Raw genomic sequence first — 19985 nt, forward strand, 5'->3', positions numbered from 1 at the left:
AAAACCCTCGGAAAGCGATTATGCTTCCCCTATGATCTTAGTAGAAGCTCCAGGTAAAGACCCTAGGCCTGTGGTAGACTACCGAAAGCTAAATTCTCTCACCAGGGATCAAGTGTATCCTATTCCGAATATTGAGGAGAGAGTAGAACAGGTCAGTAGAGCGGCATATGTGACTACGCTGGACCTTACTCGAGGATACTGGCAAGTACCGCTCACTGAACGCGCCAGCAGATACGCGGCTTTCGTCACTCCGACGGGCAGCTACCAGCCAACAATGATGAGTTTCGGGCTCAAAAATGCTCCATTTTGTTTTTCCCGACTCATGGATAGGGTTTTAAAGGGGTGTGAAACATTCGCGGTGCCTTATTTAGATGACATTGCGGTTTTTTCCGACTCATGGGCGGACCATATGGTACATCTAAGAGCTGTACTGAGCCTTTTGCGTCAAGCTGGACTAACCGTAAAGGCTGAGAAATGTTGCCTGGTAAGGGCGACCGTGGACTACTTGGGTCACAATGTAGGTCAAGGTTTCAGGAAACCCAGCGAGATTAAGATTTCTGCGGTAGCAGACTACCCGCGGCCGAGCACGAAGACGGAAATTCGAGCATTCCTGGGTCTGACTGGGTACTACAATCACTACATCCCTAACTATTCAGCTTTGGCTAGCCCTCTGACCGACGCTCTCCGCAAGACAGAACCGACAAATGTAGTCTGGGACGAACAAAAGGAAGCCTCCTTCGTAAACCTGAAGGCTGTGCTGATTAGCCGTCCGGTATTGCGAGCTCCAGACTATGACCGAGAATTCACGGTCCAGTGTGATGCCAGTGATCGAGGGCTAGGTGCTGTTCTCTGCCAGAGAGATGACGACGGTAATGAGCACCCCGTGCTCTACCTGAGCAGAAAACTGAGTTCTAGAGAGAGGGCTTATTGCGCGTCAGAGAAAGAGTGCGCTTGCATTGTATGGGCCATTCAAAAATTGCAGTGCTATCTTGGAGGGGCCAAATTCACCGTAGAGACGGACCATTGTCCCCTGGCTTGGCTGCAAACTGCGACATCGAAGAACAGTCGCCTTCCTAGGTGGAGCTTAATTTTACAGCAGTACAATTTTGAAATAAGATACAAAAAGGGGAAGTTAAATGGGAATGCGGACGCGCTTAGCCGCTCTTTCTAAGCGGTCCGAGATGTTCCTCACCATGTATCCAAATTGATAATTAGGTTTTCTTTTTTTCGTGCGCTTGTATATGTGTGACTATGTAAAGCAGCACGTTTGGTTTTCTAGGAATACGTGGGTCCTGAACGTCTTGAGAGTGGGCTTTTCTCGAACAACAATGGCAGTTTTCTTTTAACCTGGTCTCTTCAGACGGGAGCCGAGTGCTTGCTTGGACATGTGGTTGAGTTTCAGATAGCTCAAGCAATTTGGCCTACAACAATCAAGACAACGCGACAAGCAACAGCGAGCTTCAAGCGTTCACGTGCAGGCCATTAAGTCGTCTCTTCATGCAGCAGCTGCGACTGCTGCCCTCCATGACTCTTCTGGCGGGGGAGGAGGCTGTTACGACCGTGCACCCCCCCTCGGAACCTTCAGAGAGAGCGGACCTCCGTCGCTCGCTCCCTTCGATTTCGTGCGCGCCTGTTGTCGCCGCATTTCGCCTCCAGCTCTCGGCGCGTTCGGACGCGTGCGCTACTCGCTCCGACGAGTACGCGCGCGCTCGTCGCGCCGCCCGCTCCCCGGCCGTGCTCCTCAGCGCCGCGCTGCCTCGGAAGCCTCCCCTGTGCTTGTGGCGCGTTGCGCGTGTGTTGTGCGAGTGCCGCGGGGCCCCTGTGTGCCTCCTCTGTGGATTTTCACGTGGAATAATCATCGAGAATTCCACCACTCGGATTTTCACCGTGGACCACTGAGCAAGCGCATCGCCGCCGCCGGCCCCTCCGGGGTTGTGCCGGGCTTCCGGCTGCATGGTCCCGCCTTGCCGCTGGGACCAACTCCTCGTCCCATCTGTTCTCATCGGACCACACTTCTATCCCTCCGTCGCTATAAAGGTGAGCTTATAGCGCACTAATTTGCGGTTTCGGCCGCTTTTCTCGCTTCCAGTTTTTTCAGGTTGTTGCTGCTATGGAGCAACATACCGCTCGCCGCGGCGGTCTCCAACCGGAACGCCGCCGTACTCGCAGCCTCGGCCGAGATCCGGCATCCTATCGTGCCGATATCGAGTGCCATGTCCGGGGACAACTTGAGGACTTCTATGAGAGTCTTCGGTTGTTGACAACCCCATCCATTGAGGAGTCCCGTCGCAACCTTGTCCCCCCTCCTGCCTCAGGGCCTCCACCGCCCCAGGTCTCTTCATCTCCGACCGGTAGCCGCAGCCCATCGCCCCCTGTGACCCGGTTGAGAGCGGCGCAATTCCTTAAGGATCCTGCCGACAACCCACCTCCCAAGCCTCAGCGCAAAGGAAAGGCCAAGCGCCAACAGCGCAAGGTCACCGACGATGCCGCTGCGACAGCCGAGTCGTCCGATTCGAGCCGACCACCTTCCGTTTTGCTCCCTACCGGACAGCCAGAGGCGTCTCTCCAGGCACTCGAGGCTGTTATATCTGGTGAGAGCAACACTTCATCTACTACCTTCTTCCCAGCTGGGAAAGAAGACCTTGCCTCCCAGCTCAAGGCACTGGACGATGTGCTCGCTACTGCGAACCGCCTCCGCAAGCCTCGTTCCTCCGGACCCTCGCAAGAGCTCACTTCCCAAGGTGAAGTAACTCTGCATAACTCCTTTGCAGCCTTAGCCGAGGATCCTGAACACCAAGATTCTGACAAGACCGCTGCCCTACATTCCTCCGGTTCTCCTCCGGAGGTTCCCTGGTTTACCTCCTCTGATTTAACTCAGGACCAGGCTAAAAACTCCACCACGGCACAACAGCCTTCCCGCTCCAACCATCCGGCTCCTGATCACGATCGGGATACCGGTGGTTGGACTACGGTCACACGCCGAGTCAACCGCCCCAAGGTGACTCGTGTGGCCACGGTGCTGTTCACCCCTCGAGAGAAGAACACTTCTTTCAGGGCAACCATCAAAGAACACATGAGTGCCTATCTGTATGGCCAGCCAGGGGTCATCGAGGTCCGGCTCAACCGGAAACGAAACATCGTGGCTGCTGATGTGTCATCGCAACAAGCCCGCGATCACGTCCCTCCTCAAGTCCCTCCTCGACATTCCCGTTCGCTCGTTCGAGGCTTCCCGCATGGACCTCCATGTGGGCACTATCTTCGGCGTCGATCGCGAGGTCCGGGAACAGGACATTGCCGAGGGCATTGAGGCTGATGTTGAGATACTCGGCGTCCGTCGTCGAGGCCACCCTGTCTCCGTCCGCTTCGCTGCCCCTCCACCTGACCATGTCTACATCAATGGGATGAAGTTTGCTGTTCGACCACTGAAAGCTCGTCCCCTCCAGTGCACCCGCTGCGGAGCCTTTAATCATGTCTCCGCCGCTTGCACCAGGCCTGATCGCTGCTCCATCTGCGGCGGGTCACATCACACTCGGAAGTGCACTTCTAGCACTCCCAAGTGTTTTCATTGCGGAGGTCGGCACCGGGCTGCTGATCCCTCGTGTCCCAAGTGGCGACACCAACAGCAGCTAACCACGGCTCTCCGCAAGACAACAACACCTGAAGATCGGCGGCAAGTGCTCAACGAGCTCCGCCCTCTTCAGCCCACTGGGTCTGGGTCTACCCAGTTCGAATCCTACTCGAAGGCCCTACAGTCACGGAGTCCCAAGCACCCCAGCGAACCAGCTCGGGAGCCCCCTCAGCAACCTGTGGCGGTGGATATCCAAGCCACACTCACTTCGGTAACTGAAGCGCTACGACTTGCTGTCCAAGCGCTCATGACCCAGCTCCCACCCAACTCTGGCGCTCGCCGATTGGGAGAAGCTGCTGCCCTCATTACTGGGAGCCCTACCACTCGCCATCATGGCCAGACGTAGGAACAGACGCAACCCTGTTCCCAGGAGACCGCGTGTCTTGCAGTGGAATACCAACTCCCTGCGAGTACGACATGCGGACCTCAAAGATTTAATCCTCCAGAGATCTCTGGAATTTGATGTCTTTGCTTTACAGGAGACCCGAGTCCCAGCGGAGAACCTCCGACTACCAGGATTCACCGGGTACTCTAGCCGCTCATGCTGCTCCAACCAGGACTGCAATGATGCCCCCTGCCTGGATCCTTCGCATCCACAACACAGGCCCCGCACTGCCATCTATGTGAGGAGTGACATACCCCACACACTGATGGATGTTGCCCAACCTGACCTAGGACAACTGGAGATCTGTGCCGTGCGCGTCCGTATGGGTGACACGGACACTACAGTTGCTTCAGTATATGTCCCTCCAGGAGTTCCTTGGGACCCCTCCTGCCTCATTGCCCTTCATTCCCGTCTAGGTAAGGATGTCCTTATCTGCGGGGATTTCAACTCCCACCACAGGGCATGGGGCAACCAGTCCAGCACCACCCGAGGCAAAAAGCTCTTGGACGCCATCAACGCGGCTGGCCTTCGTTTCCTACAGCCTACCTCCCCAACCTTCATTCGGCCAGGACGATCTTCTTTCATCGACCTGGCTCTCATCTCTGATGCCTGCCACTATTCGTGGGCCAGAGCACCTGACTCTTTGGGCTCGGATCATTTTCCCATCTTTCTTAACCCCTCTATGAGGGGTAGGAGGAGGGAAAAGCTCTACCCCATTACCAAATGGGCCGAGTTCAGAGAACGAGTGAAAGACATCCCACTTGCAGGTGACTTCCTGGATTTTCTTGGACGTTGCGCCAAGAACTCCACAATCACCTGCGCAGTACCACTACATGCACCAGTCCCGGACCTACGTCTACTCGGACTTAGGGCCTCCAGACGAAGGGCTGAGAGAGTGGCCGAGCGCACCCACCATCCCGAACATTGGAAGGCCTTCCGCAGGATCGATGCTTGCTGCCGTCGTCAGGCCAATCGTCGTTCCCGGGAAAGCTGGGCCAGCATTTGCCGGTCCATACAGTCAGCCAGACAGTCCTCTGCTGCCTGGCGCATCCTCAAATCCCTTTTACAGGTTGCCTCCAATCGACAACCTGTCCTGGGAGCAGCCATCGCAAGAGGTATTTCCTTTCAAGACTTGGCAGAGCAACTTGCCGACTTCCTTTCCAAGTCAGCCACGCCCCCCCCCCTTCCGCTGGACTTCCAGTGGCGAATCCCCCTTCGCCCCTTCGGGCTACCCCTTCACCACCAGCAACTTTGGCACAGACCATCTCTGCCCTCTGCAATGAACCCATTGCCCCTCATGAGCTTCACCGTGCCCTCAACCGCTCGAAGAAGAAATCAGCTCCTGGCGCTGACGGACTTACACTCCAGATGCTCCGTAATCTGGATGCCCCGGAGAAGAAGCGCCTCCTCGCAGTCTTCAACGACATATGGGACAGCAGCATACTACCGGATAACTGGAGAAATGCCATCGTTGTTCCCATCCTTAAGCCCCGTAAGCCGGCTAAACAACTATCCTCCTACCGTCCTGTATCTCTCACATCTGCAGCCTGCAAGACCATGGAGTTCATTGCCCTGGAACGACTCACATGGATCGCCAGAGCAACCAACTTCCTTCCAGAGATGCAGACAGGATTTCGGAAGCACCGCTGTACTGCAGACTCTATGGCGGATGTGGTCTCCACCCTTGAGGAAGCCAAATATGCGGGCGATGTTGTCTTCCTGGTTCTTCTGGATGTCCAGTCCGCTTTTGACAACCTGCCCCATACCATCATTGAGCAGGCTCTGGATGCCCTTGAAGTGACTGGGAAACTGCGTCGCTTTGTCTCGGCATTCCTCTCCAATCGCACCTTCCAAGTTAGAGTTGGGCAAACACTTAGCTCTCCTCGTCCTGTTACATCCGGGGTTCCCCAAGGATCAGTCCTCAGTCCTTGGCTGTTCAACCTCGTCCTAGCTGGCCTGCCGAAGTTCGTTCAGCAGATCAGAATCCACAAAGTTTCCTGCTCCATCTATGCAGATGACATAGCCCTCTGGATCCGAGCTCCAAAGAGACGTATTGTCTCCGCTAGGAAGGCTATGCAACAGGTACTGGACGGCGTCCAGTACTTCCTATCATCTAAGGGATTGACCCTCTCGGCTACTAAGTCTGAGGCCCTCGTCTACCATCCCAGAGGAGCACGGAGTTCCCGCCGTCTTGCAACTTTGCATATTGAAGGAACCCCTCTTCCATGGAAACGCCAGGTGAGATACCTAGGTCTCACAATTGACGACCGTCTCACCTGGATCCCAGCTGACAAAGCCCTCATTCCCCATCTTGATCGTGTGGGAAGAGCAGTCCAGCGTCTCCTTGCAAATGGCAATGGTTGCTCTTCCACTTGTGCAATCAAGCTCTTCGAGGCAGCGGCGACTTCGGTCATCCTTTATGCCCTTCCCTTCGTCTCCCTTCGGTCCACTCGAATCATTCGTCTCGACACGATTCGAAGGCGCTGGATTAGAAGATTTCTCGGAGTCCCTCAATCCTCACAGATTCCCGCTACCCTTGCGGAAGCTGGTATCTACCCACTGGATCTTCTCCTCGCCCAGAGGGGACTGACCCACATTGATCGTCTCAGCCATGCTCCAGATGGTGCCTCACTCCTAGCACGGCTGCACAGCAAATCCCATTCTCGTATGGGTAAGCTGTATACAGTGTAAAGAGAAATCATCGGTCCTGTCCCAGGTTTCTCAGTCCTACCCCCTCCACCCAGTCGACCCCCAATTCCTGTCTTTTTGGATACGGATGGTCACACCAAACGTCACACCCCTGCAGCTGCCTTCCAGCAGACAACTGCAGCCCTCCTTGAGGAGTGTAGATGATCTACACTCCTCTTTACGGATGGCTCGGTTCGACCCGCTACCTTCCAAGCAGCTGCTGCTATGACAGCACCGCAGCTAGACCAGTCTAGGTCCTGCCGCCTGTCATTCCCTGCCAGTTCAACAGCTGCTGAGCTGGCCGGTCTACACCTAGCCGCACAGTTCATCGCTTCCAGTGTCCCTCCTGGACCAGTGAATGTTCTGTGCGACTCCAGATCTGCTCTGCAGCTCCTGACTATCTACCACGGCACCAACCTCTCCGTGAACATTCTCCGAGCCCGTCTCCTAGCCCTTCAGGACTCGGGGTATCAACTGGCCCTACATTGGGTTCCAGGACATACTGGAGTCCAGGGCAATGAAGAGGCGGATGCCTTGGCCAAAGCGGCGCACGACAACGGCGTCCCAGTCACTGAGGCTGTCACACCTTTTGACTTTTCAAGACCCATCTTGAGAAGGTCGATAAGGTCTTTCCATCCTGACCGTCGTATTGCCGCTGGTGAACATCTCCAACGGCTCTCTGACAAACTTTCACGGAAGGACAAATCCCTCCTCCTACGACTTCGAATAGGCTGCACGTGGACTCCGTCCCGCATGTATGCCTGTGGCCGAGCTCCCAGCGCAGCCTGTTCCTCTTGCGCAATACTGGCACACTGGGACACTTGCTCCTCGTGTGTCCAGCCTCCGCTGGCCATCGCCAGAAACTTCTGAATGGCTATCGGAATCTTGGTCTCCCTGCTGATACGGAAGGGCAATTGCTCTTCCCAGCTCGGAACCAACTTTCTGCTCACCGGCTCCTCCTGATTTATCTGGAGGAGTCTGGCCTCAGCTCTGTTCTGTAGGCCTGCATGGGCCTATAGTGCTTCGTGCGGAAATGGCGGCGACATATGCGGCGTCAGCAACCTTCCCCTCCCCAACCTTCCCCTAATCCCAATTCCCCCTTCCCCCTGGTCACCAAGAGTGATGCCACAAAGATGGCTAACATAAGACGTGACCAGTACCCCCTCCCCAAAAATAAACCATAGTCACCACCACCACCACCACTTGCGCGCTCTATTGTTCGCCTGTGGGCATAGGATAAGTGCTGTGGATATGTGCTGTTGGTACAAGGGCGCTAAGCGAGCCTGTTTCCAGGAATCCTTTTGTGTAAGCCTGTTTTGCTTTGTGGACACCCTGCAAATGCCAAATTGACCCTGTCAAGAGAACATCTAGAAAAACACAAAGAAATGTCCCCCTGGGGGAAATAGCAGGAAGTGCTTTGGTTCAATTGTTCACCTTCCCATCGAGAAGCCCTATCGTCCAGTGAGGAATGCCTACTGTACAAAGGAGACGACAGAGTGACACGTCCGCTGACGTGCAGGACAAGAAAGGAGCATGACGCATACGGCCATTAGAGGATTTCCTGGGAATGCAGGAAAGATTTGCAATTGTCAAAAAGGGAAAATGCTGGGAGCATTATGTGGCGCGCACGTGCACTTGGGTTTCTGAGAAGTAAATCCACTTGCCGGAACCAGCCTATCGATTCTTGGCTGAAGAATAGAAATGTACCTCCTCGCGGTTCCCAAGCTTTTCCCGCCAACAAGTGACCAGGCCCAACGAAACAATGCCGGGCCAGTCAGTGCTTCAGACCATCAGTGCAGTGATGTGTTCGATTGGATGCCGATATCTGAGGGGCGTGCCCTGGATTTGGTTGGTCAGCATCTTCAGAGAGGGGCTGGACATAGGGGGTTTTAAGGACGCTGCAGAGCACGAAATGGCGCTCTGAGCCCTGGGTAAACGGCTCATCCAGTCGCTTCTCGCTATGAACTCTTAACGCTTGTCATTTTGCTGATGTACCCTTCTTTTTCTTGTAAATAATCTTGTAAATAAGTTTTCTCAAAGTGCCATTAAACCTGCTTGTACATATTTCTCCAACTTCGAATATTCAATCCTTCTTCAACCCGGAGCCTCTGCACGCTACCAAGTGAAGGCCGGGTCGACATAGCCCCAGCGTCACGACAATATATATATATATATATATATATATATATATATATATATATATATATATATATATATATATATATATATATATCCTGAAGGCAGCCGTGGAAGACCCTCAGCCCCCGAGGCTTTTGCAGCCATGGGTGCACGTAATGTTGCACACGTCTCTTTGGTGACATGCCTCTTGTGCGAACCCCCGGCTCTGTCGCGTTAATTCAAACGACGTACTATGACGTCATTGTTTCCTATGCGAGCACATTCTGATTACACGATTCTTTTTAATATTCTGGAATATTTTTGAATATTTTCCTGCTTGTCCCTCACACTTGGATTTTCATTTATTGGTCCATTACTCTTACTTTTAAGACAAAAAAAAAATTACAGATCCTTACACAGCGCTTTTTCCCTCTTTTCTGAACAGGTATTGGAACGCTGAGTGGTCTTTGGACGCCATCTCCATTTACCATGAAGCTACTACTGAGAATCCAGCTAGCTTTTTTTACGCTTACCGTAATTGTCACCTGTTGGGCAGCAATGAAGACTCGCTTGATCAGGTGGGAATTTTTTTCTGCTTGAGCGTTCATACAACTATAGAAGACCGCCGTCTTGTGTTGGTCATAGCCAGGCAAGGTTGCGTATAAAAAGCTAAAATGGCTCCAAGTGACATTCGTTCTCGAGAAAAACTTCGCATGCTCTTCACGCATTAATAAATAGTTATGCGTAAGTCAAAGTATGGCTATAAGCCGCCAAAAGCTGATGTTCTTTATACCAACGCACATACAGGACTGGAGCGAAGATTCCTGGCGCCGGTGTTGTATATCCAGGCAATTACTAACTTAAATACCTGAAATCAGCGCCTAATTTTTTTTTGTTTCTTAAATGCGCAAAACAAGAAGATAAAAAGCATTCAGATTTTTCGTTCATCTAAAAGTTGCAGAATTGGAAGTTGCATTGGGGCCACGCATTTTTGAGCGAACACCTCCACTACGCCATTTTCCCCAAGGTCATCGGCGGAGGTGATTGACATTCAAGTTGGAGGAGCACCAAGGGAGAAATGTTGGCCAAGGATTTATCGTACGGCATACCATGTGATGCGCCAGAGCAGCTACCGCTGCGCCGAGCACCCAACCCTGCTTCGCCAGCTGTGGCCATGTGACGAACCATATGACTCTCCGCTCGCTTAAAAGGAGAGAGAACCTGTCTCTCTTAAGAGGGAGGGATCATTGGCTGAAGCTGCTGCGTGGGCGACGACTTCTGTCACCGCTTCGACGGTAGAGAGATTTAGCTTGCCGCGATCCGCTACCGTGATCCGCATGCGCGTTCCACTGCGCATGCCAAGATACCCTTGACGCCAATACATGGCGCCACATACTTGATGTCGGCACATAGACCTGCCGCGTCGGGACCAATCATTTACCCCCACGCGCGGTAGAGAGCCACGGTGGCGGATCACGGATCACGGTAAGCTAAATCTCTCTGCTATCGCATTGCTGAGAAGCTTGCCAAGTACGGAAGCGAGCCAAGATCGAAGCGGCAGCAGCAAATGTGGCTGTCGCCGATGAAATACACTCATGATTTGGTGCAAGGATATCTGAACCTTTACAAATGTAATCCAGGGCAACGGAGCTTTCGCTGTAGCTAAGTAGGACGTGTCAAACATCAGCAATTTATCTGTCTTCTTTGTTTGTTTGTTTGCGCTTTCGTGTACGCGGTTAAAATTTTATTCACTTTCAGTCGAAGGCGGCACGTGCAACCCTTTCCCGGCCACGAGCAGGGAGCCGATTTTCCTGAGCCCGGCCGCGAATCCTGTGAGCCAGTGCGCCACGTGGTCTTCCTCAAGACACACAAAGCCGGCAGCTCGACGGTGTTCAACATTTTGCTGCGTTACGCGGCCGAAGAGGGCCTGGTGCTGGCGCTGCCACAATCGCCGAAGGCCTTCCAGCATAGCACGATGACGCCATTTGACCCCAAAATGGTAATGTGCCTTATTCGTGCCCTTATAGTTCGCACCATACACGAGTACTCTACGAACCTCGATGCAGCATTCAGAATGCTTCGTGCACATCACAGTGGTTCAATTACAGTTGCTAAATTATAGTAAATGAATGCTTTCTTGGTTATGTTTGATGCAATTGATTACTTTTCTGGTTTAATAACTTAGTAATGCAGTGATTTGCAATTAGACTAATTTTAGAGTGGAAGTTGTAAACAAGTATTGAAATTGCTTCTATTTAGAATGCATCGCCCTTATTTTTGTCATCTAAGATTGTATCTCTCGTTTACTGGATCAGGCATCTCGAAATAAGGAGCAGCGCGTTAAAGTAATTTGGCTGGAAGAAGCTGCACACGCGAGCCAGTGACGATGGTCGCGCGATCTTCGCCGGGTTTCGACAGGGCAACTTGCACTAGGAAATCTACACTGCTTTTGACGCCTAATACGAACAGCGACACGAGGTTTTAAAATGCTTTAGGAATACTCACTACTGGCAAATATTTTAATAATGCACCAGGCATAGCTCTAAGATTACGAGTGCGCGAATGTTATAAAATTTTGAGTAGCTATAGAATATACATGGGTTCGATTATTCGAACGAATCGAATAGTGCATACCAGAAACTAATTAAAACATATTGATTACGATTGAAACTTCTCGAATACGTTTCGAACAATATGGACGCGGTTGAATAACGATCGAGCCGGCAGTATAGCGTCGAAAAGCAGGGCCCACACCTCCGGTGCATGCCATCCTACAATGATCAGTATGTGCAAATTGAAGGAATCTGTGCCGCTGCGCGACCACTTTGTATGAACGCGTTCATTTATTCTATTTATATCTTATTAATTTACCTTATTCGTTGTCAAAAAAAATGTACTTTTTCTATACCTATAGCTTTCCTCTCATAGAGTTACTACACCGAGTTCGTATTGCAGACCCTTAACGGAGATTAGAATTTCGTCTTTTAACAACCATAGCTGTAACGTAACAAGTTGGTGCCGCACAGCAGTGCAGCCGCTGGCGCTTTAGCATTTTGTACTATTATTCCCAATATTATTAAAAATATTCGATTCGGTGCTCTCACTATGCGATTTGTATTCAGATCAACCGGAAAGCTACACTAATCGTATCCAATTCGTTAGCAGAGGCACATTGTTACCTTCGATTCGGCTCAGGAAGAGGGCTGTTCACAGACACATATTTAAGATGCATCAATAGAACGGCTATTGAGCAAGGAGAAGGGCACCAGACGTTATAACCTGTACAGAAACTTTGACGCCCCATTTGTAGTAGAGGTGCTCCTCCGATGTAGTTGACTAAGAAATTTGTAATAATTGCAGGCGCTGTATACAATTGTAGTTCCTGCAATTATTTTATATTTCTTAGCTTATAGGTTACGAACAATATCTGCAGTTTTTGCATTATTACAAAATACGAAAATGCAGACAAGCGGTGAGCCTATATTGTGGTTAACAATGCGGAGCCCGTCATCCACTATGCTGACTCGCCGTCTGTCCATCGTTTTTCCCTGTTTCTTATTATTATAATGCATGAATTTTGCTCATCTGTGACTGCACTATTCAGAGCTAATCTTATATTTGTGTCTTTCTTAGATGGTCATCCGTACAGAGGCTGATAACTTGATGTTAGAGACTGCCTGTAAAACTGTTTTTTTTCTGGCGAATGAAGGTCCGCGGCCGAAGCAGCAGATATATTTTTCTTTCGCCGCTCCTTACTTCCTTTCATGTATGTATATCCGATTGCTTTATATATTTGCGATGTTCTTTACCCTCCCAATTCGTGTCTCCTATTGTATCCGCAGGATAATCAAGAAGCAGAATTGGGTATTCGATCATTTCACACCAAGAGCTCGACAGCTTTATTTGCGCATGCCGGTGTAGGGGCACTACGACATGCATGCTTGATACAGGCGAAACTGGCGACTGTTGTGCACCGTTGTTAGCTCTTCCGCTTATGCGCAAAAATACTTAAAATTATATACGGCTCCGCCCTCAGTCGAAACCCCCGCTTCGCTTTGCGTTATCCTAGCCGATTGACTGATAATAGATCGTTTATTAAGAAGGACGTGCTGGCCGGTTTAGTAAGGCTCAGATTCATGCCTCGCCTAAGTATAACTGCTCTCTCGCCGGTGACTCTAAAGCGACGCCTTGTGACTACCCACACCTGACTCGTGATTTAGTTGGCATGTCCCCCAAGATACCTTTTAAGGTGTCGATCGTTCAGGAGAAAAAAAAAACGATTCAGCAGATCACGCCACTCGTTAGTGTGTGATTTCAAAGTAGACGTCAGCACTCGTTTAATTCGCCATCTAGGGCGTCGTCTCACCGTGGCTCAAGCACTGGCCTCGCGCCCTACACCTCACGCACTCATAAGAGCGATAGCTCTACGAGTAAAAAGTCGATCTCCGTGTCGGTCCGTTCCTTGTCCCTGACTGCCCTTGACAACAAAGCATAGCACGGTAATCACTTTGTCAAACTACGCGTGACAGCGTAATGGCATGGGCACCAAGATTCACCATGGTGTTCATGTCCACCATTGTGAATATGCTTGATGATGCTAATTAGGAAATTTAAAGGGGAATTATTAAATAATTGAGGCAATTGAAAAATAAAACATTGGAAAAAGTAGGATAAAAAAGGCGTCAAAATGATCTGAATGGAGAGCCAATGTTTGGCGATGCTAAGCATATGTGTATTACAAAATTTAAAAGAAAAAACGAAAAGAAAATCAGTGAACCTTTGGTCTTGACTCTTCGCTTTCATTGTATGATTGCAGTCAGTAATTACCTTGTTGCTATGGCTACCATTTGGCGGCGTTGATGACGCGCATTAATAGGTGCATATAAAGCAATGTCCCCATTGCTTCGCTTCAGTTGTAAACTGATATGAGGAGCGAGTCAGGACAGATCAACGGATCTGAAGAGGAATTGCGACGTTTCGATCGCAATGAACAATTTAGGGAAGAAGGCGACAAACACAAGCCAGAGCTGTCGCTCTACTTTTAGTTTTAGCCTTTGTTCAGCCTCTGTCACATTTGTTCGCCTGTTGTAACCTTCATTCATCAACGTGATCAAGTTCAGTACCAGCGCACGTATAGATCGGCCGCTCAGAAGCGTCGAGATGTGTCACGATCTGTAAGCGGGAAGCGTGCTCCGACGGCTGCATGCTCGAGATTACTTCACAGCACAGGGCCATGGTGCATAACAGACTTGAACAACAACACTAGTGACGATGCCTACGCCAGATGCTCTAGGCTGTAAACGCTTTTACCCTGCTTTATTCCATTGACCATTTGTGGTTGGGGGACAGTGTCCATGCGGTGGTTGGCCTGTTAGTCCTTGGACTTGTGAAATGATCCACTGGCTAGAATACCTATTAGAGGAAATATGCTAGGCATCGTTACAAAGGATAAAACACGGACCCATAAATTAGGTATGTATACTCCTCTAAGGTGCCTACTTAAATGTAAACCAAACTAAAGGTTCTTGGCTTCGAGGTCAAATTTTCCCACTCGATGACCTTGGCGAAACCTGGCGTAGTAGATCTCTCGCTCTGATAAAGTTGCTTCTTCCGGCACAAGCTCAAAATGGTATAACACCCGTTTCGGCAGGTGCTGAATCTGTCGGCTGCCGGTATGCGTCCGAACCTAGTGGCCATGCACATGCGCTTCCACCGCGAGGCGCTGCTGTCTGTGATGCCGAACGAGACGCGATTCGTGACCATCATGCGCCAGCCGGTGGACCTGTTCCGCTCGCTGTACGACTACTATGTGCTGCAACGCTTCTTCGGAGTCGAGTCGCTAGAGCAGTTTGTCTTCAACGAGGAGATGGTGCGCACGCTGCAGGGGAAGCGCTATTCTGGCAGCCTCGGCTTCAACCAGATCGCTTTTGACTTGGGCCTCGATCCCCAAGACTTCGAGAACAGCAGCAAGGTGCGTACTTGGAAAGCGAACAGTATACACGAACAGGAGTTTTTCGTTTAAACTAAAATACAAGCGTAACGTACGCCGGGCTCCTTTTTGCTAATTCGGTTTCAGCCAGAAAAGTTTATTATCCTTCAGGCGTATGCAATAGCCTGCTGAATACTGAGTACGAGTTAAATTTGGTCACAAGATTTATTTACAAAGTCCAAAAGTACGAGCGGGGTGCTGTTCGAGCACAGATATCGCAGAAATTACGGGCTGCCCTGTATTTCGATAAATTGTTGACTTAAATTCGACGGAAATACTGCGATCAGTACATATTTCGTGTTACTCACTTTTAAGTGTAATGTGCCGCAGCAGCTCCTCTGCGCTCATTCTGTAAGGATATTCCTTGCAATCTTTCGCTCCACTTTCTATCCGTTCTCTGTTCCTTTGATATTTACTTGTAGCTGTTCAACTCTGCCTAAAATATCCAGAACGCTGAGACTAGCATAAAATGATCAGTTTTGCCTGGTTTAGCGGGTAAAGTTTTCGTCCGCCGCTTCAACGAAGTGGCTTCGCAAAGAGGGATTGCTTGTGACTTGGGCAATGCTGCGGATGCCGGAATGAGGAGGGGGGGGGGGGGGGGGGTTGGAATGACATTCATGAATGTCATCACTGGAGAAACCTCGGTTATAGCGCGCTTTATTTTTTTTTTTTCGTCCAGTGCTGGCTTACTACAAAGCAGCGATGCATGCATTGCGACGCCTTCTAACTGGAATAGCATAGCTATCTATGCAGCCTTAATAAATTGCCGCACTAGGAAAACAGGGCGGTAGCAAAGATGTGCTCAAGTGTGCCTCGCAAAATTCGATGCTCACAAAATCTGAAACTGTGACTTCAGCCGAATTCGCAAAATGTGGAGCGTGTGAAAATGAATCCGTTGAAGTACATATGAAGGAAGCCAAGAGTTACTAAAACCAAGAAAACTCGAAGGAATAATTATTATGTATATACTTGCTGACTTTTAAGGCCGCCCGGTTCCCATGAGCACATACTTTCCGCCGCCTTCGGGCTTGGTTTCTATGGAGTGTATTGTCTCGACATTGGGTCCTGTACACCACATTGTGTAGATGAAAAACGCTTTATGCTACGAGCCTTCTGTAATTGAGAAGTACGTGCGCCATTGAAAGAATCATCATCGTGCATCGTCGTCATCATCAACACTTAAAACAAGTTCCTCGCGCCGCACAGGTGACGGAGCTGATCTCCATGATCGATTCGACGTTCCATCTGGTGATGATAGCCGAGCGGTTTAGCGAATCCCTGGCACTGCTGCGCCGAGTGCTGTGCCTGCCCGGATATCGCAGCGTGGTGGCCTTTGCCAAGAACGCGCTGCATAACCGCACCACCCTGACGCCGCCTGTCACCGCACGACTGGAGAAGCTGAACGCTGTGGACGCGCGCCTGTACGACCACTTCGCCCGCAAGTTCGACCAGCAGGTTGCGGCAGTGGGCAGAAAACGCGTCGCCGCCGAGGCGGCGCGCATCGAGGCGCTGACGAAGGGCTGGTTGGCGCACTGCGTCGACACGACCAGAGGGCAACGAGTGGTGTCGTACAAGCTCCGCGCGGGCATGGACAACGACGAGACCTGCCACCGCCTCTCGCTGACCGAGCTGGAGTTCACCAAGGAGTTGCGGTGCCTTCAAACGCGCGTCGCTAGGCAGCGAACTGGATTCTTCTACCAGTGAAGGAAACCAGAAGTGCACGTCAGCGTCACGCTGGTGAATTGCCATCGCTTCCGAACTCGCATTGTCTCCCGTCTTGGTACTCGGACGTTTTTGCCAATCATGTTTTACCTTAACCTTTGTGTTCTGTACTGTATGTTAAACCTTGCTTTGGCGGTGGAGGTGCATCACATTGGTGTGAGATTATGGGCATACCGTACAAACAATGAGAGCACGTTTTTAAGGTGAACTTGCCGAAACACTGTGTGCGAAAAGATGTTTAGTGTTACCCCTGTTTGCATTATAATTTTGTTCAGGATGCATCTTCGCTGCTGTTGCAGGCTATTAAAGTCTGGCAATACTTTTGCTTGTCTTATTATTCATATCTTGTTTATTTTTTCTTAACTACAGCCTTGCGGCACCTATGCCAAAGCTTTGTTCCGTGTTTTCCCAGTTTCTGTAAGCAAAATTATCTCCAAATTTATTATAGCCTTTACGTTTCCCTGTGCGGTTGGCTTTCTTGTATGTATCAAGGGCTGAAAAATATATTCACTGAGCATTACGACGCTGCTGGTAAGAAACGAATATGCTTTGCGAAGGAGGACATCGCTATGGACAACCTGGTTTCATTGAGAGGCCACCGTTCCTGAGCGCGCGCACACACTCTTAGTCGGCTCTGATCCATTTTCCTTTTTTTTTTTGTGCCGATTCTTGTCGCTGCCGCTGTTGCCGTAGCAAGTGACGCAGATATAGAATACGACACGGAAATTTTTCTGGCATATAATACGCGTGTTTTCCCATCAATACACTTAGAGCATCGCACACATGCCGAAAATCGCGGACTCGCTAAAGCTTATGAAAAAAAAAAGCGAGACCAGTTACATAAAATATTTACCCGCAGTAAGGCTCCAGAAGCTCTAAAACCATACTGAGCATAAATAAATTTTGTCGCTAAACATCTTCGTGTTGCAAAAACACATTACACCAGCCTATTCAACACAAAAGAAGGGCACACAGGGAATGTTGGGAAAGACCTTAACGCCGTAATTGGAACTCAATCAAGCACTAAACGCGTGCATGCTGGAACAGAGTTACAAGGTGCTGAACAAGCTAGTTCCTTAGATAATTTTCTTTTCTTTTGCTTAGTGATGTTACAGTAAGCACTCCTGATATAGCTTTCACGAGCGTCCGAAATGACAAAACATTTTTTTTATTAGATCCAGTGACAGAAAGTGAAGTCATTGCAACGTTTTTGACGATTAATAACGGCAAAGTTTCCGATCCCGGAGACATTCAGGTAACACCTGTAAAATTAGAAATTAATGCAAAAAGCACCTTGCCTTACCCATATTTGCAATCTAACATTGTCGACTGGACTTTTCCCGTGTAGTACGCAGATGGCAAAGATTACGGTCATGTTCAGGAACGGTGATAAAAAATTCTGGAGGCACTTAAGACCCCTTAAGAGCGATAAGGCGAAAGCCTCTGGAGCTGGTTCTACTGTAGTGCTTATTTGACAGAACCCTGGCAATCTCACAGTGCAGTACAGGGGCTTCTTCTGCGCCGGATTCGAAGTGAGCAGCTCCACACGGCTGCAACAACGCACGCTCTTGGTCTTCCTATCTGCCGGCAGATGCGTGCACCACTCTCCCTCGTGGAGTAGCAGATACACGGCGCGCAATGAACAGGACGATCAAGGAATGGACAGCGCGCCTTTGTTCGCCTTGTTCATTTTGCGCCGTGTATCTACTTGTCATCTACCAACTAGCCCAGCAGTCGATTCTTCTTAACTCCCCTCTGGAGACCGGGGTGAAGGCAACGTCTGCGCGCCCCTATACGTTCCCATGGAGACGTCATGAACGCTACACAAGAACTTTATGTGTCTCACTTGTACGGCGTGGCGTAGCCGGTTAACGCGCTTGGCTGGTGATAGGAGCTCAATTCCCGGTGGAGGAGGATTTTTTTTTTTTTTATGAAAGGTGAGCCAGAATCTCGCAGACACATCTTACGGACAGATCTCGACCACGTGAGATTTTCACTGTAACCTCAGTAAGGCTTTCGCTTGAATAAAAATTCTACAGGATTGCACTCAGCTTCACTGAAGAGTTAAATGGCAAATGCCTTCACTCCTTCTACACTTCTAGATCTATTTTTCGTACTTGTTATAGTTTTATTTTATTTCTTTGGCTTCATCGACGTGCGAGAATGAAGGCCTAACGGCCCGAAAGGGAAAATTATCTCGACGCTAGAACCTATTGCGACGTCTCGCGCACACCTCGCAAACGCGAAATTTTCGCCCTGAGCTTTCGCCTTAATATGTCAAATTATCGTCCTATATCTCTACAGCCAGTTTTATTTTTATTATTTTTTTTTTTCAAAAGGTCTGCAGAAAATAGTTCTATAACGTGTGTCCTCATTCAATGGCCGTCATAACCTCATATCTTCAGCTCAATTTGGTTTTCATAAATACGGGTGGACAGATCTGACGCTTCTAGCTCAAAAAGAATTTATTATGGAGATTTTTAATAGCAAAACATGGTTCTTAAACTTTTATTGACTTCTCAAGATGCCTTGAGCTTATTAACTGCAATGTCCTTGTTAAAAGTTGATTATTACGCCATAGAGGGACAATACAGAATTTAATCGCATCCTGTTCGAAACATAGACATTTGTAGCTATTCTAAGGCAGAAATATACAGTGATGTCAGTAAAAACAGGTGACTCACAATGTAGCATTTTAGGTACTTTTTATTTACGGCCTATAAACGAAATAATCCGTCTTCTTGAAACTGCTCGTTATGTAATCTAAGCAAATCACACTAGTCTATAGCTTGCAAACAACTCATGTGAAGATCTGGCTAAGCACGCCAGTATTTATTTGCAGAAAATTAATGTATGGACTCACAGTAATTGCTTAAACCTTAAAACTTTACCTTCAAAAACCTAAAGTTGTCCTATTTCACCTATTGTCCCGGATATGTTCACTTGACACAAATCGTGTTAAACAACACTAACACTAAAATAGCAAAAATCTTCAAATAATTGGGCGAACATTTCTCTGAATATAAGAGATGGGATGAACAAGTAAAGTACATGGTTAATAAGATGTCCAGGACTATTGCGTCATACGCCGCCAATGTCATATCTTCCTACCTCTGTTAACTTATATTTCTGATACGCTCCACTGCAACAGCAACAAACGTTATCAAGCTTTCAGTAGTGCAGAAAACAGCCTGCGCCTGGCATGTAAAATACCATATCGATCCCACACTGCTGATCTTTTTAAAGAGTGCCACACCGTTTCTCTCACGTCATTATGCATTTGTAAACTATGTGGCCTGTAGACCTTTGCAACGAGGCCCTCCTGGGCGTCGCCATATTGCTCATTGGGCTGTTGTGTGCGCTTGACGTCAACACGGTGGAAGCAGCAGCGGATCCGGTTTGCAACATCCCAGAAAGGAGGCTTTTTGGCATACCCTCGTCCTGTGCAAAGGTAT

At 49.4% G+C, this 19985-nt stretch overlaps 1 protein-coding gene across 1 annotated transcript; it reads left to right on the top strand.

Moving 5' to 3' along the window:
- Nucleotides 1–10674: 10674 nt before the first annotated feature.
- LOC146200230 (galactosylceramide sulfotransferase-like) lies at nucleotides 10675–16512 on the top strand. Its single transcript, XM_084592303.1, has 3 exons — nucleotides 10675–10818; nucleotides 14470–14790; nucleotides 16015–16512. Exons 1-3 carry the CDS (start codon nucleotides 10795–10797, stop codon nucleotides 16510–16512), a joined length of 843 nt encoding a protein of 280 aa, XP_084448429.1. The 5' UTR covers nucleotides 10675–10794.
- The last annotated feature ends 3473 nt before the right edge of the window (nucleotides 16513–19985 follow it).

Source organism: Amblyomma maculatum, chromosome 2, assembly GCF_055883805.1.
Source record: "Amblyomma maculatum isolate TAMU_Amacu chromosome 2, ASM5588380v1, whole genome shotgun sequence".
Taxonomy (NCBI): Eukaryota; Metazoa; Arthropoda; class Arachnida; order Ixodida; family Ixodidae; genus Amblyomma; species Amblyomma maculatum.